Source organism: Notechis scutatus, chromosome 15 (genome assembly GCF_049901735.1).
Source record: "Notechis scutatus isolate UNSWTSFEM ecotype Mainland chromosome 15, rNotScu1.2, whole genome shotgun sequence".
Taxonomy (NCBI): Eukaryota; Metazoa; Chordata; class Lepidosauria; order Squamata; family Elapidae; genus Notechis; species Notechis scutatus.
In genome coordinates, this window is record NC_142023.1 from 1,999,176 (window position 1) to 2,025,490 (window position 26,315).

Sequence of the window (26,315 nt, forward strand, 5' to 3'; positions counted from 1 at the left end):
AGGTTTAATTGATTCACTAACCCAAAAGAAGAAGATGATGATGACAGCGGGAGGCAGGAGTCACTCTCTTCCCTCCCCGGAGGCCCCTGAGTCAGGAGTCACTACCGCCGGCGCCGCCCCAGTCCCACCGCCTCGGGAAGGGAAAGGCAAAGCGCTTTTGCCTTTCCCTTCCCGGCTGGGGCTGTTGGGAGTCGCTGCTGCCGGAGGCGCGACTCCACACCATTTTTTTTCCAGAGGGAATCTGACTGTATGAGCAATATATCGGGATTTTTCAGCACAAAAAATGGGCTGAAAAACTAGGCTTATACTCGAGTATATACAGTATTTATAATAATTCCTTTGTAAATGTTTAGATTTGTTTGCTTCAAGGTGAATGATTAATTTTTAGACTTTGACGTTTATGCTTTTTGATTGATCAAACCCCAATGGACTGTCTTTGATCTTAATAAAGGTTTGATCAGATAACCTTTATTGTCAAGCTTTCCTGTGAACAAACTGGTACCCATTAAAAAATGGGATTCTGATATGATGTTAGATCCGTGTATCTGTCATTTCTTCAATGGAAGAAGAAAAGGGGGAGGGGAGGGTGATAAAGAAATCCTTTCTTGATGTAACCTGAATATATTTAAGCTTATATCGAATTTGTATAACCTACACATGATACAATGGAGGGAGAAAAGCCAGATGGCCAGAACTATCACCTCTGAGAGGCACAGCCAGGAGATGAGATCATAAAAATTCCACAGTGAGATGTGTCCTGGGAATCTCTGGAAAAGTTCGTTCTAAAAAGGGGGTGGGGGGAAATAAGGTATGTCCTGGGAAACTGTGAAAAAGATTGTTCCTTACAAAAGGGGTTGGGAGGAATTAACATACTGGCTTTTGTTTCACTAAATACACATTGAGATAAGGGGAGGGGTTCTAAACTCCCTTTTGCATCCCTGTATGCCTGAGGGACCTCAGACGCTGCTTTGAACTCCTACAGGAATTGTCTCATCTCGATAAAGGATTCCTTTTGATATGTTTGCATACGTTTTCAGAAGTTCATTCTAGTTGAGTGAATGGGGAAAGTTCTGTAGCCTGACATGCCGGCTTTCCAGAATATTATATATATTTATATATTATATATATTTCTTGGGACTTCCGGTTTGTCGGCTTCGCGAGCGGCAGGGATTCGCGAAGCTGCGCGATCCCTGCTGCGCTAGCCGCTTTTGGGGCTCCGATCCAGACGGGTCCGGAGCTAGGCTGCCCTGCAGGGGCAGCTGAAGGTAGTGGGGATCCGGAGAGGGGTTTGGGGGTGTTGCAGACCCCCTCCCGGCCGGCAGAACCCCTTTTCCCAAGACGGTGCAGCGGCGGTCCGTAATGGCCGCCACAAAGAAGCTGGCAGCCGGGTAAGAATGCGCAGGAGGAAGTGGAGAAAGTTTTTGAAAGGAGAAAGTTTTTCTTGGTTCCTAGGACTCTAAGACATATTTAACAAAATTCCTGAAAAGTATGACTTTCTGAATGATACCTTCTAGAAGAGGAAAAAAGCGGCAGTTTGGTGGTGCTGAAAGGAAAGCTTACCCTCCTTTCCTACGGAATAAATAAGTGGATATTAAGAAACCTATATTTTTTTAGGTGAAAACTGGCTTTAAGTGATGAGTGGGAAGGGAGAGGACTAAAAAAAAAAATTTGTATGCTAAGACTTCATTGGAGGAGATGCCTTAAGGATTTGAAGACTAAAATATATTGCAATAAGATTTTAAGAAACAGATTTGGACTTTCTTTTTCTTTGATTGATACTACCCCAGGAGGAGAAAGTGAGAACTCTGCCTTGGTTTGGACTGATTGATAACTTTGGGACTGTTTTATTTTTTCTTTGGAATATTCTGGTTGTTGTAAGAAGAAAGAAGGGGGGAAAAAAAGAAAAGATTTATAATGGCTCTTTCTATTGAGGAACTGAGAAAAGATTATGAACAAGCAAAAAAAAATGGTAAAGCTGGTTTGAAAGAAGCCTTCCTTTTTTTAGAAATGGCGCTTATTAACTATCAACAAACATTACAACAGATGAAGACAGCAGAAGAAGAAGAAGGAGAGGAAGCCATTTTTAATAAATTTCAGAACTCGACCAAGAAAGAAGGAAGAGGAAAAGGAAGAGAAATAAAGGACTTAAGATTTAAAAAAACACTTAAGAAAGGGAAAAATAAGGTGCAAAATCAATATAATGATAGTAAACAAAAGGGAAAAGGAACACGACAGAGAAGGGAAGCCAGTAAGGCAGAGGCTAGAAGAAGGGGGGGTAGAAAGGTTTGTTGGGAGAAGAAAGGAAGGGAAAAGGTGGAGAAAAGCTACAAAGTTTTGAAATTAAATGGGAAAAAAGGAATTTTTTTTTAGGGATACAGGATAAAGTATAATTTCTTCAAAAAGATTTTGCAAGGTACATAAGATGAAGGTATTAGAAATAGAAAACTTAAATGGTTTAAGAGTTGATAAGAGATTAAAATGTTGAAATGTTTAATAATGATTGGTTTTAAAATTTAATAATATGAGGGGAGGTTTAGAATAGTGAGTTTTAATTAAAGAGTTTAATAAGATTATGGTATTGATGTTATTATAAAATTTCTATTATAGTATTTGTTTTTAATATTTAGATCTATTGTTTAACTATGTATTTAATTATTCTGGATGTACTATTTAGATAGAATGTACCAAGCAAAATCGGATTGGGTATTGGGTGTTATTTTAAAGGTTAATTTGATTAATTTAGGGGGGAGATAGAAAGGCATCATACTTTGATTAGTGATTTCAGGAGAAACTTCTTTTTTTTCTATAAGGAACGAGACAAAGGGACAATAAAGAATGGACAAAAGATACAAATTTAATGACTCAAATTAAGATGATTAATTAAGATAGAATTAAGAAGAGTGAAATATGTGGAGAAGTTAATATAGAAGACTTAGAATGGTAAATAAAATAAGTAATGATATGTAAGATGAGCATGAATATAATTGAAGTCCATGAAGAGAGAGATACCTGGGTCCAAGTTACTTTCCAAAAAGATCTTTTTTATGTTTTGTGTGTTGTGTGTATGTTTTTTTTGGGGGGGAGAATCAATAAAACCTTGCAGAAATATAGAATGAGAATAATGGTAACTAAGTCAGAAAGAAATAGATGAAATAATAATAATGAAATTGAATAAGAGTAAAGAGAAGTAAAGAGAAATTGGATAAGAGGTTTTTGTATGTTTATATGGAAATGGTTTAAAACAGAATTATAGTTTATCTGACTTGTTAAATTTATAATGGAAAAAGGTTTAAACATGTAATGGATAATGATGATTTGTGTGTTTTGAAAATTAATAAAACTTGTTTTTTTTTTTTAAAAAAAGAAATCCTTTCTTGATGTAACCTGAATATATTTAATCTTATATTAAATTTGTATAACCCACACATGATACAATGGAGGGAGAAAAGCCAGATGGCCAGAACTATCACCTCTGAGAGGCACAGCCAGGAGATGAGAAGATCATAAAAATTCCACAGTGAGATGTGTCCTGGGAATCTGGAAAAGTTCATTATAAAAAGGGGGTGGGGGGAAATTAGGTATGTCCTGGGAAACTGTGAAAAAGAGTTCCTTACAAAAGGGGTGGGGAGGAATTAACATACTGGCTTTTGTTTCACTAAATGCACATGGAGATAAGGGGAGGGGTTCTAAACTCCCTTATGTATGCCTGAGAGACCTCAGACGCTGCTTTGAACTCCTACAGGAATTGTCTCATCTCGATAAAGGATTCCTTTTGATATGTTTGGATACATTTTCAGAAGTTCATTCTAGTTGAGTGAATGGGGAAAGTTCTGTAGCCTGACATGCCGGCTTTCCAGAATATACATGTACCCATACACATACATATGCTACACACACACACACACACGCACACTAATCACAGCCCCTTAATCACAGCCCAAAGTTCTTCAGTGGGATGAGATAGTTTATCTTTTAATTTGAGAATTGTCATATTTATATCTTCTGTGGGTTCCAATTTGGCAGCTATTTTGGAATATTTTTAAAGTGCTGTAGAGATAGTCCTTGAACGTATAATTATTTGCTTAATGACTGATTGAAGTTCTAGCAGCACTGAAAAAAGTGACCTTGACCAGTTTTCACACTTACGACCGTTCCAGCATGCCCAGGGTCATGTGATCAAAATTCAGGCAACGGGCATGTATTTGTGATGGCTGCACTGTGCCAGGGTCACGGTGTTTGTCACCTTCCCAGCTGGCATCCGACAAAGTCATTGGAGGATTCACTTCACAAGGTCACAACTCGCTTCACAACTGTAGAATATGACCTGTCCATTATGGCCAAAAATGGGGTGCAGCAACTGTCAACAACAGAAACGTCTCACTCAATTCTGATTGTGGATCCGGTACTACCTGTACAGTTTGGGGGCAATATATCCCATCGCCACGAACAATCACCGCCAAATACATCCCAGCGACAGTAAGCAGGATTGAGTCAGCCAGGCCCTCCCCACCCCAGCTGCCTTACCAGCCCCTCCCCTCCATCTCATGTCTCATCCCTCCTTTCCGTCTTCTTTCTGAAGGACCCCTTGGGAAATCCACAGCAGAGGGGGAAAATCCTCTCCAATATTGCCCCCTTCATATTTGGATTTTTCAACCTTTTTGGAGCCCTTGCAAACCTGAAGCTGAAGTTGACACGTTTACATTATTTTCCTCCTATACCCCCTCCCTCTTCGGAGGGGATCCTGTTAAAGCTGCAACCCCGGGCCACTGTGCCCTGCGACATAGCCGTTCACCCCGGGGCTGGCACCTAACTCATTTTCTCTTCTTGCAGCTGGCTGGCGAAGTAACACACCTGCTTATCTGCCAGCACATTTGCAAGTTCCAGTCACCGCCCTCCCTTTGACTACATCCCTGTCCACTACCATGGACATGTGCAATCCATCTATCTGGCAGTATTTCTGGATACTGTCAGAAAATGGAGATTTATATAAATATTCATACTTAATTTGTAATATTGTATAGTTAAAATGTATAATTCATCTCTTAAGGCTATGGACTATAGAGCATAGTTGTGCTTTTAAAGTTGTAGCAATGTTTCGGCAGAATCTCATCTGCCATCATCAGGCTTCTGTATTGTGTTCGTCTGCGAGTCAGGCTTTTACAGTTGTTTCAGTTTTAAATTTGGGGCTAGCCTACTGCTGTGCCAGAATGGTTTTTTCTTCATCCTGATTGGTTGGGAATCTTGGTCTGTGTTTATTGGTCTTGGAGTTTGCTGTGTTCTGCTTGATTGGTGTTTCTAATATCTTCTGTCTGTTTTGTGGCTTTTTTTGTCTTGATTGGCTGGCAACATTGTGTTCCTGTATTGGAGGCTTTTAGTGCAGCTTGGCTCCGAGTAAATGGACGGCTATCATTTGTTAGGAAGCTAGGTTTCATCTGGGTGCCTGGTTGGGGTGTGTGTGAGCTGGAGGTATCAGGGGGATCTGTTTGTGCCCAGGTGTTTGCCTGGCTTGTGGTGTGGAGATTTTTTTGTTTGAGAGTGCAAGCTTCCAAATAATTGACAGTCTGGTGGAATCATCTCTTCTATTCATGCTTTCAGGTCTTTTTTCAATCTCTATGGCTTCTCTGATAATTCTGTAGCTGGGGTTTTCTATAGTGGCTGGGTTTTGGTGCCACTGAAGTCAATGCTATGACCTGTGGCTTTCATGTGTTGGACTAGTGAGGAAGTGTGTTCCAGCTTTTATATATATATATATAATGTTTTTTCTTGTTTGAACCATCGACCTATATATATGCATTGCTTTTTGTTAATATTATCAAGGCACTGTGAATTAGTATTACTGATTTTATAAACAACTATCAAGTATTAATTGTAGGTATTGTATTTATTCTACTGTCAAGAAACTGATGTTGAAAAGGTATTGACACATCTTCTATTATAGAAATTTTTGGAAACTTTTTAATATTCTGAAGTTTTGTAAACTTTTTTATAGTTTGAATTTCAATAATTTTTTAAAATTTAAAAAAAAACCATCCATTTATGTGCACAATTTCTATTGTGCCCACCTGTCTTTCCATACCCCTGGGAATTTGAGTGTTCCCTCCTGAGGGAATTCTTCCCTTGAAAATAAGGCTCTTCTGCACAAATTATCCTTCCACGCATGCTCCTAGGCTAAGGAGTTCGTTGTGCCATAGGGATCCTTGGTTTTTAATACAATAGTGTTTTGCCCCGGTGTACATGTATTTTCCTGTTTTATTTTCCTGTTTTGTAAGCCGCCTAGAGTCTGTGGGAGTTGGACTGCTTTCCATATTTAATAATAGAAGTCATTCGTAAATAAATGGGCATAGCCCTCAAATTCTCTGCCTTTGGATAACCTGGAGAACCACTTTGAAACCTCCCTGATGGAAGCTGGTTTCTATTTCAGGTATGCAGGACGCGAACTTTCCAAGGTGGCTTATCATCATGGAACGGTGATAGTGAAATGCTCAGGGTGTAACAACCATCATGTATAAAATTAGGAAGAGTTATTTCTTCTCCTTTGCTCTCTGTAGTGATTAATATCCTGAACTCAATATGCTGGTTCCTCTGAGTAACTTTTGTTAAAACGAGCTGGGTGTTCTCATTTTCTCCGTTTCCCTTTCCTAAGAAGGAGCCAAATGGGCATTTTTACCTCTTGCAATACAACTCTGGTAAATTGGCTACAGAAGAAGATTTCCCAGAGCCCAGGAGCCCTTCTGAAACCACCTTACCTCTTGGAAAGCACCTTCACTCTGACAACTGACAGTAACTGGCAGTTTAGCCTGTCTGGATGAGGTCATAAAGCCATCAGAATTCCCATGGAGATGACAGGTAGCCTATCAAACCTCCACTTTTACTACATCGACCAATGCCAGATAAATGTCTGTAGGAAGCAACTGTGAAAAAAAACATGACCCGCCCCCTTAATCAGCAATTTTTGCTTTGCTTAATTACTTGATTTGTATTTTCAGGCGAGCAAAGAAGCCCCTTTCCAAAGTTAATTCAGCTCTTTTCAGCTCCACACTAAACTGGAGTGCCTGGGTTTAGAAGCAACAATCCCACATGATTAAAAACTATCAAGCACTAATTAAAAGGAACAAGGAAGGGAGCTGAGTGTTCTCTGGAGCACATCTTCACCCAGCTTCCCTTTCTTAAGGGAAATTGAATGGAAGATTTGGCATTTTTGCCCTTGGAATAAAAGTTTGATAAATTGGCTACAAATAGAGGGAAACTTCCCCAAATCCAGGATCCCTTCTGAAAACCAACTTATCTCTTTGAAGGCATCTTCACTCTGATAACTGACAGTTTAGCCTGCATGGATGAGGTCATAAAGCCATCAGGGCTCCCTGGGAGTTAAGAGGTGCCTCTTGAACCTCACCTGCTTCACCTGTTCTCCCTGCACCAATGCCAGGCACGTGTCTGTAGGAGGCAACCAATCACTGAAGCTGCCCTTTTCCCACCTTTTGGAGGTAGACTGCCTCTGTCTAGGGAGGCTCCCCTCAAGTCTCCTGGCCCACTTCCCAGCCCAGAAAACGCCAGAAAGAGGGGCACGGGAGCAGAGAAAGAGCGGGGCAGACCATTCCGCCCCCTACCCTGCCATAGAGGCGCTTTGCGGGGGGCAATGAGGGCTTCCCCCCCACTTTGTCTCCCCGCCGCACAACCCTGCGAGGTAGGCCGGCGGAGGGGAAGCTGCACCCGCCTCGCCACGGACCAGGTTAGGTGGGAGGGGGAGGCGGACGAAGGGAGGAAGGGCGGACAGGCCCCCCTGGAAGAGCCGCGGAGGGCGAAGGGAGCGGGAGGGAGGAGCCAACGCGGGGGAGGAGCCCAGAAGCCGAGCGGCGGGAGGAACGAGGGGCGGAGTCACGCAGCGGACCCGCCAATGGGGTGGCGCAGAAGGCGCCGCATGCAAATATGCCCCGGGCCTGCAGAGAAAGTTTTCCTGCCGTCTTTCGTAATCGGAGAAACATACGGGAGCCCCGCCCACAGTTGCGTCATCAGACGAGCGACGGAAAGAGGTGAGTGGTTAGGCGACGGAAGTGACTGGAGGCAGGTAGGCCGCGAGGGCTGCTGGGAGTCGCCCTCTGAGGACTCTGCTTCGGCCTGGGCCTCCCCTGCGGGGAAAAGGGCGCAGCCGTGACCCGCCTCTCTTTCTTCCCTCAGGAGGACGGAGGAGCCCGGCGGCGGAAGGAAGGAGGCTCCGCCCGAGAGGAGGAGGAGGAGGAGAGCGGGCCGCGCGGAGCAGCCCTGCACGGTCCCGGCGCGGCTTCCCCGGAGACGGCGGGGAAAGGCCGGGAGGCTCCTCGGCTGAAGGAGGGATGACTCCAGGGGGAGCCCCGGAAAGGGGGCCGCCTGGAGGGCGATGCGGGGAGGAGGAAACGGGCAGAGACGCCGGGACGGGCCTGGAGGGCGGAGAGTTCTTCGGAAGACCCGGGAATCCCCAGAGCATCCAGGAGGGAGGAAAGAAATATCAGTGCCCGGAATGTGAAAAGTCCTTCAAGACAAATGGAGAGAAACCCTTTAAATGCTTTGTGTGTGGAAAGAGCTTCCATCGTAGGTGCAACCTTAATGTACATCAAAGGATCCACACAGGAGAAAAACCTCATAAATGCAAAGAGTGTGGAAAGAGCTTCAGACATAGCAGCACCCTTTACGCACACCAAAGAATCCACACAGGAGAAAAACCTCATGAATGCAAAGAGTGTGGAAAGAGCTTCAGCCTGTTGAGAAGCCTTTCTAGACATCAAAGTAGCCACACCGGAAAGAAGCCATACACATGCCTGGAGTGTGGAAAGAGCTTCAGTCTGAAGGAATACCTTTATAGACATCATCAAAGGATCCACAAGAGACAAAAGGAAGCACAAATGCCCAGAATGTGAAAAATCCTTCCAAAAAAATGGAGATCTTCAAAGGCATATAACAGTCCACACAGGACCTGAAAGAGGACTCGGTGGGACCTGAGGTCCCGTTCACACAACACGTTTCCCACTCCTGGCTTTGTGCATCCTGAGCCCCCGCTGGTGTCACAGGCTGACTGCAAGCAAGGTTAATCCCAGTTAAAAGAAGCCAAGCTGAGCAGGCCATGCAAATACAGCCGTGAGGGCTTCCCTTCCTGGGTGACGCATCTCGGGGGATCATGGGGATCCGTATTGGAGATTGTGCTGTAAACTGATCTTGTCCATATTTTCCATATTTTGGATTTCTTTGGACTGGGATAGAGTTATGACAGCAAATAATATCTAAGGATGCTACCCTATTTTTGGGATTCGTTTTAGGATTTTAATCATAAAATTATAGGTATTTATAATAATTCCTTTGTAAATGTTTAGATTTGTTTGCTTCAAGGTGAATGATTAATTTTTAGACTTTGACGTTTATGCTTTTTGATTGATCAAACCCCAATGGACTGTCTTTGATCTTAATAAAGGTTTGATCAGATAACCTTTATTGTCAAGCTTTCCTGTGAACAAACTGGTACCCATTAAAAAATGGGATTCTGATATGATGTCAGATCCGTGTATCTGTCATTTTCTTCAATGGAAGAAGAAAAGGAGGGAGGTGATAAAGAAATCCTTTCTTGATGTAACCTGAATATATTTAATCTTATATTAAATTTGTATAACCCACACATGATACAATGGAGGGAGAAAAGCCAGATGGCCAGAACTATCACCTCTGAGAGGCACAGCCAGGAGATGAGAAGATCATAAAAATTCCACAGTGAGATGTGTCCTGGGAATCTGGAAAAGTTCATTATAAAAGGGGTGGGGAAATTAGGTATGTCCTGGGAAACTGAAAAAGAGTTCCTTACAAAAGGGTGGGGAGGAATTAACATACTGGCTTTTGTTTCACTAAATGCACATCGAGATAAGGGGAGGAGTTCTAAACTCCCTTATATATGCCTGAGAGACCTCAAGACGCTGCTTTGAACTCCTACAGGAATTGTCTCATCTTGATAAAGGATTCCTTTTGATATGTTTGGATACGTTTTCAGAAGTTCATTCTAGTTGAGTGAATGGGGAAAGTTCTGTAGCCTGACATGCCGGCTTTCCAGAATATACATGTACCCATACACATACATATGCTACACACACACACACACACACGCACACTAATCACAGCCCCTTAATCACAGCCCAAAGTTCTTCAGTGGGATGAGATAGTTTATCTTTTAATTTGAGAATTGTCATATTTATATCTTCTGTGGGTTCCAATTTGGAAGCTATTTTGGAATATTTTTAAAGTGTTGTACAGATAGTCCTTGACTTATAATTATTTGCTTAATGACTGGTTGAAGTTCTAGCAGCACTGAAAAAAGTGACCTTGACCAGTTTTCACACTTATGACCGTTCCAGCATGCCCAGGGTCATGTGATCAAAATTCAGGCAACGGGCATGTATTTGTGATGGCTGCACTGTGCCAGGGTCACGTTTGTCACCTTCCCAGCTGGCATCCGACAAAGTCACTGTAGAATATGACCTGTCAATTATGGCAAAAAATGTGGTACAGCAACTGTCAACAACGGAAATGTCTCGCTCAATTCTAATTGTAGATCTGGTACTACCTGTACAGTTTGGGGGCAATATATCCCATCGTCACGAACAATAACCGCAAAATACATCCCAGCGACAGTAAGCAGGATTGAGTCAGCCAGGCTCTCCCCACCCCAGCTGCCTTACCAGCCCCTCCCCCCCATCTCATGTCTCATCCCTCCTTTCCATCTTCTTTCTGAAGGACCCCTTGGGAAATCCACAGCAGAGGGGGAAAATCCTCTCCAATATTGCCCCCTTCATATTTGGATTTTTCAACCTTTTTGGAGCCCTTGCAAACCTGAAGCTGAAGTTGACACGTTTACATTATTTTCCTCCTACACCCCCTCCCTCTTCGGAGGGGATCCTGTTACAGCTGCAACCCCGGGCCACTGTGCCCTGCGACATAGCCGTTCACCCCGGGGCTGGCACCTAACACATTTTCTCTTGCAGCTGGCTGGCAAAGTAACACACCTGCTTATCTGCCAGCACATTTGCAAGTTCCAGTCACCGCCCTCCCTTTGACTACATACCTGTCCACTACCATGGACATGTGCAATCCATCTATCTGGCAGTATTTCTGGATACTGCCAGAAAATGGAGATTTATATAAATATTCATACTTAATTTGTAATATTGGACGGCTATCATTTGTTAGGAAGCTAGGTTTCATCTGGGTGCCTGGTTGGGGTGTGTGTGAGCTGGAGGTATCAGTTTGTGCCCAGGAGTTTGCCTGGCTTGTGGTGTGGAGATTTTTTTGTTTGAGAGTGCAGGCTTCCAGATTCTGGTGGAATCATCTCTTCTATTCATGCTTTCAGGTCTTTTTTCAATCTCTATGGCTTCTCTGATAATTCTGTAGCTGGGGTTTTCTATAGTGGCTGGGTTTTGGTGCCATTGAAGTCAATGCTATGACCTTTGGCTTTCATGTGTTGGACTAATGAGGAAGTGTGTTCCAGCTTTTTTTTATATATATAATGTTTTTTCTTGCTTGAACCATCGACCTATATATATGAATTGCTTTTTATTAATATTATCAAGGCACTGTGAATTAGTATTACTGATTTTATAAACAACTACGAAGTATTAATTGTAGGTATTTATTTATTTATTATGTATTTATTCTACTGTCAAGAAACTGATGTTGAAAAGGTATTGACACATCTTCTATTATAGAAATTTTTGGAAACTTTTTAATATTCTGAAGTTTTGTAAACTTTTTTATAGTTTGAATTTCAATAAAAAAAATTTAAAATTAAAAAAACAACCATCCATCTATGTGCACAATTTCTATTGTGCCCACCTGTCTTTCCATACCCCTGGGAATTTGAGTGTTCCCTCCTGAGGGAATTCTTCCCTTGAAAATAAGGCTCTTCTGCACAAATTTTCCTTCCACGCATGCTCCTAGGCTAAGGAGTTCGTTGTGCCATAGGGATCCTTGGTTTTTAATACAATAGTGTTTTGCCCCGGTGTACATGTATTTTCCTGTTTTATTTTCCTGTTTTGTAAGCCGCCTAGAGTCTGTGGGAGTTGGACTGCTTTCCATATTTAATAATAGAAGTCATTCGTAAATAAATGGGCATAGCCCTCAGATTCTCTGCCTTTGGATAACCTGGAGAACCACTTTGAAACCTCCCTGATGGAAGCTGGTTTCTATTTCAGGTATGCAGGACGCGAACTTTCCAAGGTGGCTTATCAACATGGAGTGGTGATAGGGAAGAGCCGCGGGGGCGAAGGGAGCCTCGGCAGGGAGGAGCGAACGCGGGGGAGGAGCCCAGAGGCCGAGCGGCGGGAGGAACGAGGGGCGGAGTCATGCAGCGGGCCCGCCAATGGGGTGGCGCAGAAGGCGCCGCATGCAAATATGCCCCGGGCCTGCAGAGAAAGTTTTCCTGCCGTCTTTCGTAATCGGAGAAACATACGGGAGCCCCGCCCACAGTTGCGTCATCAGACGAGCGACGGAAAGAGATGAGTGGTTAGGCGACGGAAGTAACTAGATGCAGGTAGGCCGTGAGGGCTGCTGGGAGTCGCATTTTGAGAGAGACTGCTTCGGCCTGGGTCTCCCCTGCGGGGAAAAGGGCGCAGCCGTGACTCGCCTCTCTTTCTCTCCTCCAGGAGGACGGAGGAGCCCGGCGGCGGAAGGAAGGAGGCTCCGCCCGAGAGGAGGGGGAGGAGAGCGGGCTGCGCGGAGCAGCCCTGCACGGTCCCGGCGCGACTTTCCCGGGAGACGGCGGGGAAAGGCCGGGAGGCTCCTCGGCTGAAGGAGGGATGAGTCCAGGTGGACCCCGGAAAAGGGGGCGGCCCAGAGGACAATGCCGGGAGAAGGAAACGAGTGGAGACCCCGAGACGTGCCTGGAGGCCGGAGGGTCCCTCGGAAGACCCGGGAATCCCCAGGAGGGAGGAAAGAAATATCAGTGCCCGGAATGTGAAAAGTCCTTCAAGACAAATGGATATTTTCAAAAGCATCTAAACATCCACACAGAGAAGAAATTTCAATGCCCGGAATGTCAAAAATCCTTCATAATAAATAGACATTTTGAAAACCACCTAAAAATCCACTCATTTGGCAACCCACATAAATGCTTTGAGTGTGGAAAGAATTTTAATAACAGAGCAGATCTTAATCAACATGAAAGAATCCACACAGGAGAAAAACCTTATAAATGCTTTGAGTGTGGAAAGAGCTTCCGTCACAGGAGCAACCTTCATGTACATCAAAGGATCCACACAGGAGAAAAACTTCATAAATGCCTTGAGTGTGGAAAGAACTTCCGTCACAGGAGCAACCTTCATGTACATCAAAGGATCCACACAGGAGAAAAACCACATAAATGCACAGAGTGTGGAAAGAGTTTTCGTCAGAAGAGTTATCTTTATATACATCAGAGGATCCATTCTGGAGAGAAACCGTATAAATGCAAGGAGTGTGGAAAGAGATTCAGTCAGAGGTGCCACCTTGTAATACATCAAAGAGTCCACTTGAGAGAGAAACAGCAAAAACGCCTCGGGAACCCCCAAGGATTCCATGAGGGAGAAAAACAATATCAATGCACAGAATGTGAAAAATCTTTCAAAAGAAAGGCAGACCTTAAAAGCCATCTAAGGATGCACACAGGAGAGAAACCATTCAAATGTCTGGAGTGTGGAAAGAGCTTCAGTCTGAGTGGAAACTTTTACAAACATCAAAGAATTCACTCAGGAGAAAAACCATACGAATGCCTGCAGTGTGGAAAGAGCTTTACAGAGGGTTCAGCACTCCAATGTCATAAAAAAATCCATACTGGAGAGAAAGCGTATAAATGCCATGAATGTGGAAACCACTTCAGTTCAAGAAAAGACCTGTGTAGACATGAAATGATTCACACAGGAGAAAAACCTCATAAATGTCTGGAGTGTGGAAAAGGCTTCAATCGGACAGGGAATCTTTACATACATCAAAGAATCCACTCAGGAGACAAACCTTATAAATGCCTGGACTGTAGCAAGGCTTTCTCTTCAAAGAAATCCCTTGATTCACATCAAAGAATCCACTCAGGAGACAAACGACACAAATGTCTGGAGTGTGGAAACAGCTTCAGTCGGAGAGGAAGCCTTTACATTCATCAAAGAATCCACTCAGGAGACAAACCTTATAAATGCCTGGACTGTAGCAAGGCTTTCTCTTCAAAGAAATCCCTTGATTCACATCAAAGAATCCACTCAGGAGACAAACGACACAAATGTCTGGAGTGTGGAAACAGCTTCAGTCGGAGAGGAAGCCTTTACATTCATCAAAGAATCCACTCAGGAGACAAACCATTTCAATGCCTGGATTGTGGCAAGAGTTTCTCTTCAAAGAGAAGCCTTGATTCACATCAAAGAATCCATACTGGAGAAAAACGACACAAATGTCTGGAGTGTGGAAACAGCTTCAGTCGAAGGGGAAGCCTTCACATTCATCAAAGAATCCACACTGGAGAGAAACCATATAAATGTCTGGAGTGCGGAAACAGCTTCAGTAGGAGGGGAAGCCTTTACATTCATCAAAGAATCCACACTGGAGAGAAACCATATAAATGTCTGGAGTGCGGAAACAGCTTCAGTAGGAGGGGAAGCCTTTACATACATGAAAGAATCCACACTGGAGAGAAAACATAGAATCACCCTAAAATTGTGTTTCCATGAAAATAAGCCCTAGTGGTCCAATTTTGGGGTCCAAAAGAAGATAAGGCTGGATGTTATTTTGGGGGGAACATGATAAATGCAATCAGGGTGGAAAGAGCTTTACTAAGGATGCAAATCTCTGTCATCATTAAAGAATCCACACAGGAGAAAAATCACATAAATGCCTGGACTGAGGGAAAAGTTCAGATCAAAGCGGGACCTGTATTCCCATCAAGGAATCGAACATGAGGAAAAACATTTTATATGCTTTTGAGTGTGGAAAGAGCTTTACTGATGATGGACTCCATCATCAATATGAATGGATTCACATGGGGAGAAATGCTAAATATCCCTGAGTATGGAAAGACCTTCAGTCAGATATGTGCCTGAATAATTCAGTTCAATTTGTTCAGTCAAGTGTGATTAGACATACAAGGAATTTGCTTGCGGTGCTGAAGCTCTCAGTGTACACACAAAACAACAGAATAATGATAACAAAAACAACAGTGGATGGGAGCTTGGAGGCCTTCTAGTCCAACCCCCATTTAAAGCAGTCAACCCTATACCATTCCAGAGGCCATTCAACTAGTTAATTGTTTTCACTGCCAGGAAATTTCTCCTTAGTTCTAGGTTGCTTCTCTCCTTCATTAGTTTCCATCCATTGTTTTGTCTTCTTGTGCTTTGGAAAATAGGTTGACCCCCTTATCTTCATGGCAGCCCCTCAAATACTGGAACACTGCTATCATGTCACCCCTAGACCTTCCTTTCAGAATCACCAGAATAGCATCACAAGCAGAATAGAGAATCATAGCTGGAAGGAACCTTGGAGGTCTAGTCCAACCCCCTGCTGAAGCAGGAGACCCTATACAATTTGAAACAAGTGGCTGTTCAGTCTATTGTCAAAAACATCTAGTGATGAAGCACCCACAACTTCGGAAGGCAAGCTTGTTCCACTGGTTAATTGTCATATATTGGAATAATGCCAACCAGTCACCCCTAGTCATCCTTATCTCTAGACTAGCCATATCTAATTCCCGCTACAGTTCTTCATATGCTTTAGTCTCCAGGCCCTTAATCCTCCTAGTTGCTCTTTGCATGTTTTCCAAAGTCTCAACAACTTTTTGTAATGTGGTGACCAAAATTGAATGTAGTATTCAGATGTAGCTTTACTAAGGTTTTATAAAGTGGTGTTAATACTTTGTCATGTTGATTCTGTGCCTCTATTTATGCAACCAAATAGGAGAAGACTGAGGCAAAGTCTAAAAAAGGAAGTTGATTCACAGCAAGTTTAAATGCATGATCCAATTGCCTCAAATTTTAAGCTTCATCGCTAATTTAATGACATTACCCCTTTTCACTTGGCCATCTACACCTCTTAAGTTTAAGAATACTTGTTTTTCCCTTCCTGACTAAAGCTCTTTATTTGGTATGTGAGATCTTGCTTTTTCAGCAACTACAGCACAGAGGATTCTGAGTGTCTTTGAATACATCTGCACCTTTCAAGAAAGACACAAACCCAGCTGGGAAAAACTAAGACGTAAATTTGTCACGTCTGGCATTTTATCTGGAATCAATGTTTTCTGCTGTTCAAACATCACAAGCAATCAGTGCATTTTATTGTTTGTGTTTTCAATATTAGTTTATCACAGCATAAAATACAAAATATAAAGAAAAATACAAGTAAAGGTAAAATAGTGGAAGAGGAGAGAAAAGTGTAGGGTAGAAGGGAAAGTATTAATGTCCACCACTCCGTTTGATGCAGTAGAATAACACTTCAACCTTTTACTTTTATATAATACATACCTTCTGTAGCATCAAGTCTAATAGGCAAATCCCAAAATCACAGATTTATTTCTTTGCACCATAAGCAAAAGTGGTTTCCAAGTAGAAACAGAATTATGTTTTCTTGAGTAAAAGGTGTATTGTTTGATTTTAGCATTTCTTTCTCTCCATGTATCTTTTAGATTTAATTCATCAACCATTTGAAAAAAGGATTTTGGGAGAGTCTTTCTGTTTTGCTTTATTGGTGGACTTGTGCGGACGCTAGAAAATACTGGACCAAAATCCACATGTGTTTGGAAAAAAATGACAAAAAAACATACAGATTTGAAACCAGAGATATTTTTATTGGGAATTTTACCTGATACATATAGCAAAGACTTGAAAGACCTGATTCTAAATGTATTAACAGCGGCTAGGATTGTTTTTGCTAAAAATTGGAAAAATGAGAAAACACCATTGCAGGAGGAAATCATTAAGAAAATATTGGAATGTGCTGAAATGAGTAGATTGACATTTGAAATTAGAGAACAAGAGGATAAACAATTTTATAAAATTTGGGACCTTTTCTATCAATGGTTAGATAATAAAATACAATAATGAAATACGTAGAATTTTAGAAAATAATAAATATATAAAGATGTATTTTTTTTCTTTTTTTTATGATATCTACAAAATGTTTTTAGAATAGATTTGGGAGGATTATATGAATTGTTATAAAATAAACTAAGTAAACTATGGTTATCATAAAATATGAATGAATAAAATTATTGTCAAATGATTAATAATGATACTAGGGTATTCAATTTTTGATTGATAATATGAGCTATTATGCAATGTAACTAACTGAAGACTACAAAATGGATGCACAAAAAATTTTGTAAACCAACCGGCACACTGCTTGTATATTTATGGAAGAAAGTTTGATGTTTTTATGTTTTGTTTGTTTATGTTTGTCTTTAAAAATCAATAAAATTTACACACAAAAAAAGAATTATGTTTTCTTTCATTGGTGCATTTGGCTACCTCTGCTAACTTCATCAACTTTTGCAGCCATTTGTCCAATGTGGGAATTAGTTTGATCATTTGCTTACTGATGTCACTGGTACTGAATATTATATTTCTTTACCCTGTGAAAAAAAAACATGACCCCTCCCTTAATCAGCAATTTTTGCTTTGCTTGAATTACTTGATTTGTACTTGTATTTCCAGGTGAGCAAAGAATCCCCTTTACAAAGGTAAAGGTCTCCCAAAATGGAGGTAATTAGTCTCTTCAGCTCCACACCAAACTGGGAGTGCCTGGGGTTAGAAGCAACAATCCCACATGATTAAAAACTATCAAGCACCAATTAAAAGGAACAAGGAAGGGAGCTGGGTGTTCTCTGGAGCACATCTTCACCCAGCTTCCCTTTCCTAAGAAGAGAAATTGAGTTGAGGAATTTGCATTTTCGCTCTTGGAATGCAAGTTTTATAAACTGGCTACAAATAGATGGTTTCCAGAGCGCTTAGACTTATATACCACTTTATAGTGCTTTCCAGCCCTCTAAGTGGTTTTACAGAACCAGCCCCCAACAATCTGGGTCCTCATTTTACCCACCACAGAAGCCTGGGTCAACTTTGAGCCTGGTGGGATTCAATCTGCCAAATTGTAGGCAAATGTCTGATAGTCAGCAGAAGTAGCCTTCATTACTGCACTCTAACCACTGGGCCACCGAGGCTCTTCATTCTCATAGCTGGCAGAAGCTGCATGGATGAGGCCACCCCATTTTGCCCTCCTTCTGTTCCCATCTCCACTCCCTCTATTCCTTCAGTCAGAGGGGAAGCCTTTATAAACATCAAAGGATCTACTGGAGAGAGAAACTGAATAAATGCCTGGAGGGTGGAGGATCCTTCAAAAGACGTGGGAATCCCCAAAGGATCCAGGAGGAAGGAAAGATATTTCAGTGCCCAGAATGTGAAAAATCCTTCAAAAAGAAACAGAAATCTGGAATGCCATCTAAGGATCCATTCAGGAGAGAAACCATATGAAAGTCCAGGATGTGAAAAATCCTTCGAAACAAATAAGACATTTTGAAAACCACCTAAAAAACCACTCAGTTGGAAACCCATATGAATGTTTTGAGTGTGGAAAGAACTTCAATCAGAGAGGAGATCTTGATCAACATCAGAGAATCCACACAGGAGAAAAACCTTATAAATGCTTTGAGTGTGGAAAGAGCTTCAGTCATAGGAACAGCCTTTATGTACATCTAAGAATCCACTCAGGAGAGAAACTATAAATGCCTGGAGTGTGGAAAGTGATTTACTGATGGTGGAAACCTTTATAAGCATCAAAGTATTCACACGGGAGAAAAACGCTATAAATGCCTCAAGTTTGGAAAGAGTTTTACTATACCTGGACGCCTTTATGACCATCAAAGGATTCACACTGGAGAGAAACCCTATACATGCATGGAATGTGAAAGCAGCTTCATTAGTAAAACAGCCCTGTATAGCCATCAAAGGATGCACACGGGAAAAACCATATAAATGCCTGCATTGTGGAAAGAGCTTCAGTCAGACAAGACACCTTAATGCACATCAAAGAGTCCACATAGGAGAGAAACGCCTGAAGTGTGGAAAGAGCTTAAGTGAGAGGAGAACAGACACAAGACTCAGGAATCCCCAAGGAAGGAAGAAATATCAATGCACAGAATGTGAAAAATCTTTCAATACAAAGAAAGATCATGAAACCCATCTAAGAATCCACACAGGAGATAAACCATTTAAATGTCTGGAGTGTGGAAGGAACTTCAGTCATAGGAGCACCCTTTGTTTACATCAAAGCATTTACACAGGAGAAAAACCACATGAATGCTTGGACTGTGGAAAGAGCTTCAATCGGATAGGAAACCTTTACATACATCGAAGAATCCACACTGGAGAGAAACCAGTGTGTGTGGAATGTCTGGAATGTGATAAACGCTTCAATCAGAGAGGAAACCTTTACATACATCAAAGACTCCACTCAGGAGAGAAACCCTATAAATGCCTGGAATGTGGAAAAGCTTTCAACAGGGAGCTCTGTATGAACATCAAATGGTTCATACAGGAGAAAAATCACATAAATGTCTGTACTGTGGGGAAAGTTTCAGTTCAAAGCAGCAGCTTTATTCACATCAAGGAATCCACACAAAGAAAACCATATAAATACCTTGAGTGTGGAAAGAGCTTTACCGACGGTGGACACCATTGACATCAAAGGATTTTTGGGGGGGAAATGCTAAATATGCCCGAGTATGGAAAGACCATCAGTCAGATACAGCAGGACCTGACACTAGGACTAATTTGACCTTCATTGTTCCAAGTGTGAAAGTGCTCCTCCCTGTCATTGTTTGATTATAATCTATATGGGTTTTCCAAATGTCATATAAGACCATCCCCAGACACCTGAAACTCATCAGTTGGATTCTCCCAACTGTCCCCTTGACTTCCGGCAGTAATAGCTAAGCCCAATGAAGCTTTGTGAGATACTAGCCATATTCTCAGCATATAGGAGAAGTACATCTGGGCCCAGGGATTGAGGCAGGTGTAAGTAGGAGATGCTCCTTAAAGAAGGTGGAGGTCAAAATACAGCCCTACAATACTTTTCTGAAGAGGATAGTTAGCACATCTCATACAATTGCTGAATGAGAAAAACTATATTGTATTTTCCAAGTTCCTCATAATTGTTTCTCTTAAAATGGAATCAAATGTGGATTTAAAATCAACCAAGACTACATGCAGTAATTTTGTCCATGCTATTTTAATTTTATTTAGGTGGTTAGTCATAAATCAAAGTCTACAACCAGTACATCGTGCAAGAATAAATTGTGGATGCCATTTAGTTGGGTCAATTTCAACTAGTTTAACAGTAAACTCAGATTATTTGATAAAAAGGTACCTTTACTTTTTGCTGCAACAGGTGGACTCGATCATTCACTTTGTGAAACTTGTGAAATAGTATTTAAAGGCCTCAAACTGAGCCCAGTATTATTTGTGGTGATTGACTGGAACAGGTGGAACAATTCTTGGTCTCTGTTTTGTGGCCAGAATCTATTTTTATGAGAGGGCAGTTTCTGGTTCCATATTCTCCTTCAGGAAGGGTTTCAGCTGGAACCAGGATTGGCCCAGAGACGGGGGACCTGGTAGGCCAGCTTGGAAGTAATGAAGGCTGGACCTATGACTATCACTAAGGGTTGTATCTTATGACTCTTGATGAATGTATTTTTATGTACTTGATAAATGTATTATTTACACGGACAGCGTATGCCCCAGACAAATTCCTTGTGTGTCCAATCACACTTGGCCTATTCTATTCTTAGGACATCTGAATGTGGGTGTTAGATCCTATGGAGAGAGTAGTGTTGTGTGAATCGAATCAAAATTTACGGGGCTGGCCAGGACATCTCAAGTTATAGAGCATCTTGGCCAGACTACCTGGGCAGGTTGTTGTGAGGCTGTAATTGGGTGAGAACCAGTGCCCCACCTCCTTGGCAGGAAGGCAGGCTAGGAGTGGCACTCCAAGGAAAAGCTGTGAGGCTGAGCATCTCTGGGCTGTTGGACTCCTGCCCTTTGCAGCCCCCTTCCTGTCTGTGGTGGAGTTGCTCCCCTGATCTACTTCCATCTCGAGAACCCAGAAGGCTTTGGCAGCTCCCAGAGTAAAGATGGCAGTTGGGTACTTCAGATCACTCCTGTGACCCCGCTGGGCGTTCCTTGGCAGGTATGGGCCCAAAAAGTGTGGGTGGCCAGGTGGCTGATGCAGGGTGAATAGCTTCATAGTCCCCGCCTGTGGCTTCCTGGCCATGTATAGTTTTGTTTGCCTAAAGTCACTTGCATAAGCTGTATTATATGCCTAGGCACAAAAGAAATTTTCAGTGCCAGAGGGAATGCTGTTCTTCAATTGTCACTGCCTTCTCTCAAGAGCCAGGTGAGAGCCTTACTTGGTGTGTTCCGGCCCCCTGCGTTCACTCCCAGGCCCTGGAGAGCAGATTCTCTGAGGTCCTAGGTCCAATGGTTGCCTGCTGTATCAGCCTCCCTGCCTGAGCTGGGTTGGCAGTGGAATTCCCCAGGCTAATGGTCCTGGGCGGCTTCCGTTTGCCATCCCTGCCTTCAGAAGCAATCGGAGAGATCATGGCAGCCCTGACTCAGAACACTGGTCGTCACACACTGGTTTGATCTTAATGAGATCAATGGCAACGTGATGTGGCGGGGAATCTGTTGTTCTCCCTTGTCAAAGTCAGATCATGATTTGGCACCTGTGAGATTCTCTTATGCCATTCTTCCCCCCTCTACAGAGGCTGGACCCATTGGAACGCTCCTCCTCCAGTGACTGATGGACCCAATGAGTTACAGAGGGAGCTGGGAAAATCCGGGTGGGTGGGTGGGTGAGGGCTTATTGTATCGTCCTGTCAAAAATCTCATTATCTCCTGGAACTAAAGGGCAGCCAAGTCTTTGGACAGGACCGTTCCTAAATGGCTTCTCTTGACGCATTGTTCCCAACACCGTTATTGTGTCCACAGAGGGTTGCCCCATAGACCTGTGGATGGGTCCCAAGATACTTGCTGAGGTGGGTTCAAAGGCCGCCATTTCCCCTCCATGGAGACCTTGGGGTGAGGCTGCTCCCAAGGGAAAACCCAGCAGCCAAGGAGGAAACTTCCTGCAATGTCACCATGCAGACTGTAGCCTCTTGTAGTCGCTTCCTTAATGCCCCATGCAAGAATATAAATCACATGATTTTGGCTGTCTTCACCTCGCCCCTTTGTTCCCCCAGAAATACATGAAAGTCACCATATCTGAAGGAGGAGAATGGAATTCATGATTTCAAGTGTGGGGAATGTATGTATGCATTGCATTTATACAAGCAGAAGCTTCAATAAGAGCAGAAAAAGAGCCCCCAAAGGTGTCTGGGACACCATCAGGCCTCCTGGAGACGCTCCCTCCTCTCCCAGGGTTGTTTGTCCCAAAGGCGCTTTTCTTTCAAGGGACAGCTGGACTTTTTGGGAGGCGTTTCGCTCCTCATCCCAGAAGCTTCCTCACTTCCGACTGGAGGTGTCAGAGGCCGAGGGGCCCACATTTCAAGAAGGGGGTCCTGGCGCGATCCCCCGTCAGATTTGCAAAGGGGGCGAGGGAGCTGGATGTGTGGGGGGAGCTCGCTGCCTGGAGGCCACGGAGGAGCCTGGCCGGAGCCCCCAGGAGGAAGCGGAGCCCCTTCAGCTCCGCCTGCCTGGATGCCCCCCCGCCCTGCCTGGGGAGACCCCGGAGAGGAGGGAGGGGGAAAGCCGCAGCCCCAGAAGGGCCCCTCGAGCTCCGCCAGACCGGATGCGGAAGAGGGGAGAAGACCGGACCCCAAAATCAAAGGGAGCCCCCACCTCAACTCCGCGCGAGACCAGGGAAACCCTCGGCAAAGCGCAGGCGCGCTCTGGCTCACTGCAATAAGTCGGACGCCGATTGGCCGCTCTGGGGAGGGCGGCGATTGGCAGGAGGACCCGTTGAGGCGGTCCCTACACGCTAAAGTGGAGGAGCTTCTGGAGAAAAGTTCCGGAAACAAAAGGGGAACCAGCGAGCTTCCCAAATCGGCGATAGAAGAGCCCGGATGTAGGTAGAAGGAAGAGGCGGAGCTTGGCCGGAAAGGGAGGAAGGCCGCTCTGGCCCTTACTTTCCGGAATCAGGCGAACTTACGCCCACGGCCGAGTGCAGGTAGGGCGCAGGGGATGCTGGGAGTCTCAGTCTGGGAGGGTCTCTTTCGGGTCCGCAGGAGGTAAAGGCTTCGGCCTGCGCCTCTCCTATGGGGAAGGGGACGTCGCTGTGACCCGCCTCTCTTTCTCCCCTGCAGGAGGACGGAGGAGCCCGGCGGGGGAAGTAAGGAGGCACCGCCCGAGAGGAGGAGGAGAGCGGGCCCGCGGAGCAGCCCTGACCGGTCCCGGCGCAGCTTCCCCGGGAGACGGCGGGGAAAGGCCGGAAGGCTCCGGGGCTGATGAGCCCAGGGGAACCCCGGGAAAGTGGACTGCCCAGAGGGCGATGCGCGAAGAAGGAAACGGGCGGAGTGTCCTTCGGAATCCCCGGGAATCCGCAGAGGATTCAGGAGGGAGAAGAGGAATATCAATGCCCGGAATGTGAAGAATCCTTCAAAAGAATTGACTATATTGAAACCCATCTAAGGACCCACTCGGGAGAGAAACCTTATACATGCCCAGAGTGTGGAAAGAGCTTCAGTCAGAGGGGAAACCTTTCTAGACATCAAAGGATCCATTCGGGAGAGAAACTTTATAAATGCTGGGAGGTTGGAGAGTCCTTCGGAAGATCCGGGAATCCCCAAATGATCCAGATGAGAGGAAAGGAATATCAGTGCCCAGAATGTGAAAAATCTTTCAACAGAAACAACAATCTTCAAAGGCATCTAAGAATCCACTCATTTGGAAAGCCATTTCAATGCTTTGAGTGTGGAAAGAATTTCAATCTGACAAGAGAGTTTATGGAACATCAAAGGATCCACACAGGAGAAAAACCTCATAAATGCTTGGAGTGTGGAAAGAGCTTCAGATATAGCAGCAGCCTTTATACACATCAAACAATCCACACAGGAGAAAAACCACACAAGTGCTTGGAATGTGGAAAGAGCTTCAGTCAGAGGAGCAGCCTTTATACACATCAAAGAATCCACACAGGAGAAAAACCTCATAAATGCCTGCAGTGTGGAAAGAGCTTCAGTCAGACCAGCAGCCTTTACAGACATCAAAGGATCCACTCTGCAGAGAAACTGAATAAAAGCCTGGAGGGCAGAGGGTCCTTCAAAAGACCTGGGAATCCCCAGAGGATCCAGGAGGGAGGAAAGAAATATCAGTGCCCGGAGTGCGAAAAATCCTTCAAAACAAATAATGTACTTGAAGACCATCTAAGAATCCACGCAGAAGAGACATCACATAAATGCTTGGATTGTGGAAAGAGCTTCAGGCAAAGTGAACATCTTTATAGACATCAAAGGATCCATTGCGAAGAGAAGCCATACAAATGCCTGAAGTGTGGAAAGAGCTTCAACATGGAGGAAAACCTTTATAGACATGAAAGTATTCATACTGGAGAGAAACTGAATAAGTTCCTCAAGGATGGAAAATCCTTTGGAAGACCTGGGAGTCCTCAAAGGGTCCACAAGAGAGGAAGGAAGCACAAATGCCCAAAATGTGAAAAATCCTTCAAAAAATATGGAGATCTTCAAAGGCATATAACAGTCCACACAGGAGTAAGGAAATATCAGTGCCCCGAATGTGAAAAATCTTTCAAAAGAAGTGACCATCTTCAAAGCCATCTAAGGATCCACACGGGAGAGAAACTGAATAAATGTCTGGAGTGTGGAATGAGCTTCAGTCATAGGAGCAGCCTTTATAGACATCAAAGGATCCATTTGGAGGAGAAAGCAAATAAATGCCTGGAGGGCGGCGAGACCATCAGAAGACTCTGGAATCCCCAAAGGATCCAAGAGAGAGAGAAGAAATATCAATGCCCAGAATGTGAAAAATCCTTCAAAACAAATAAAGAACTGCAAAGGCATATAACAGTCCACACAGGAGAAAGGAAATATCAATGCTGGGAATGTAAAAAATCCTTCAAAAGAAGTGACCATCTTCAAAGCCATCTAACAATCCACACAAGACAAAGGAGATATCAATGCCCAGAATGTGAAGAATCCTTCAACAGAAATGAAGATCTTGAAAGGCATCTAAGAATCCACACAGATGGAAACCTACATAAATGCCTGGAATGTGGAAAGAGCTTCAATTGTAAAAGCAACCTTTATACACACCAAAGAATCCACACAGGAGAGAAACCATATAAATGCCTGGAGTGTGGAAAGAACTTCACTCAGGCAGGCAACCTTTATGTACATCAAAGACTCCATTTACAGAAACCATACCAATGTGGGAAATGTGAAAAATGCTTCAAAAATATTCAAATCCTTGAAAAACATCTAAGAATCCATAAGCCATGTATAGACATTGAATGATTCATACTGGAGAAAAACCGTATCAATGCCTGGAGTGTGGAAAGAGCTTCAGTTGGAGAGGAAACCTTTACATGCATCAAAGAATCCATTGAGAAGGAAAAAAAATGTTTTTTTTTAAATTTTATTGTTTTTAAGACAAACATAGACAAACACAACATAAAAACATTGAACCATCTTCCCTATATGTAGAGATGTAATTGCAGGAATGTTCCAATCATGGATGGCAAACCTCAGATAATGTTTCCAAGCAAATACAACTCAGGTAAACAAAGTCACTAATCTAAAGGAGGATTAGAGAGAGGAAGTAAACATATGTTAGACTTTAACTAGAGATAATTAATTGTATGGATTACTGTGCTAAACAGTAACGAAAGTTAAGCAGTAACCAAAGTTAACCAGTGATGGAGGATAACTAAAAATGTGTATAAATGCAAGACTAGACTCCAATAAAGATCATCATGATTCAGTTGTTCATGATGAAACAACTCGACTGCCTCCTCATTACAAGTGGCGCATGAACAGGGACCCTTTTACTTTGTCCGGCAAGGATTTGGTGCACCTTCAACCCTTTGTGGTTTCTTCAACCTTTTGGTTTCTGTAAGTATGGGGTCTTCGCTTTCTGAGGAACAAAGGAAGCATGTAGATCAATTAGGCTATTTGTTGAAGAAAAATAATACTGAGGTACCACAGAGAAATCTCTTAAGGCTGGTCCAGGAGATTGCAGCTCAGTGCTTATGGTACCCAGAAAAGGGGTCTTTAAAATTAACTGATTGGGAATGTATAGGGAAAACATTGCATACTGAACCTCGAGCAAAAATAGAAGTTTTGCATGTGTGGT

General features: G+C 43.3%; 2 protein-coding genes and 1 pseudogene across 4 annotated transcripts; all 3 read left to right on the forward strand.

Annotated features, from left to right (window-relative positions):
- The first annotated feature begins 7,923 nt into the window (after window positions 1-7,923).
- On the forward strand, window positions 7,924-24,765 carry LOC148129441 (uncharacterized). 2 transcript variants are annotated; one of them, XM_087944033.1, is made up of 3 exons: window positions 7,924-8,030; window positions 8,176-8,924; window positions 24,694-24,765. In XM_087944033.1, exon 2 carries the CDS (start codon window positions 8,331-8,333, stop codon window positions 8,889-8,891), a length of 561 nt encoding a protein of 186 aa, XP_087800159.1. In that variant the 5' UTR covers window positions 7,924-8,030; window positions 8,176-8,330; the 3' UTR covers window positions 8,892-8,924; window positions 24,694-24,765. The 2 variants fall into 2 exon arrangements, with proteins under 2 accessions (XP_087800159.1, XP_087800158.1); XM_087944032.1 differs by having other exon boundaries at window positions 8,176-8,914; window positions 24,685-24,765.
- Window positions 12,498-19,646, forward strand: LOC113427503 (uncharacterized; annotated as a pseudogene). Its single transcript, XR_015745443.1, has 2 exons — window positions 12,498-14,671; window positions 18,269-19,646. The product of XR_015745443.1 is annotated as an uncharacterized LOC113427503 (transcript).
- On the forward strand, window positions 23,026-25,962 carry LOC113427505 (uncharacterized). Its single transcript, XM_026690023.2, has 2 exons — window positions 23,026-23,175; window positions 23,312-25,962. Exon 2 carries the CDS (start codon window positions 23,453-23,455, stop codon window positions 25,475-25,477), a length of 2,025 nt encoding a protein of 674 aa, XP_026545808.1. The 5' UTR covers window positions 23,026-23,175; window positions 23,312-23,452; the 3' UTR covers window positions 25,478-25,962.
- Window positions 25,963-26,315: the final 353 nt, after the last annotated feature.

Excerpts from the sequence above, each read along its gene's own strand:
- LOC148129441 (XM_087944033.1), top strand. The coding sequence starts at position 8,331 with ATGACTCCAGGGGGAGCCCCGGAAAGGGGGCCGCCTGGAGGGCGATGC.
- LOC113427505 (XM_026690023.2), top strand. The coding sequence starts at position 23,453 with ATGAGCCCAGGGGAACCCCGGGAAAGTGGACTGCCCAGAGGGCGATGC.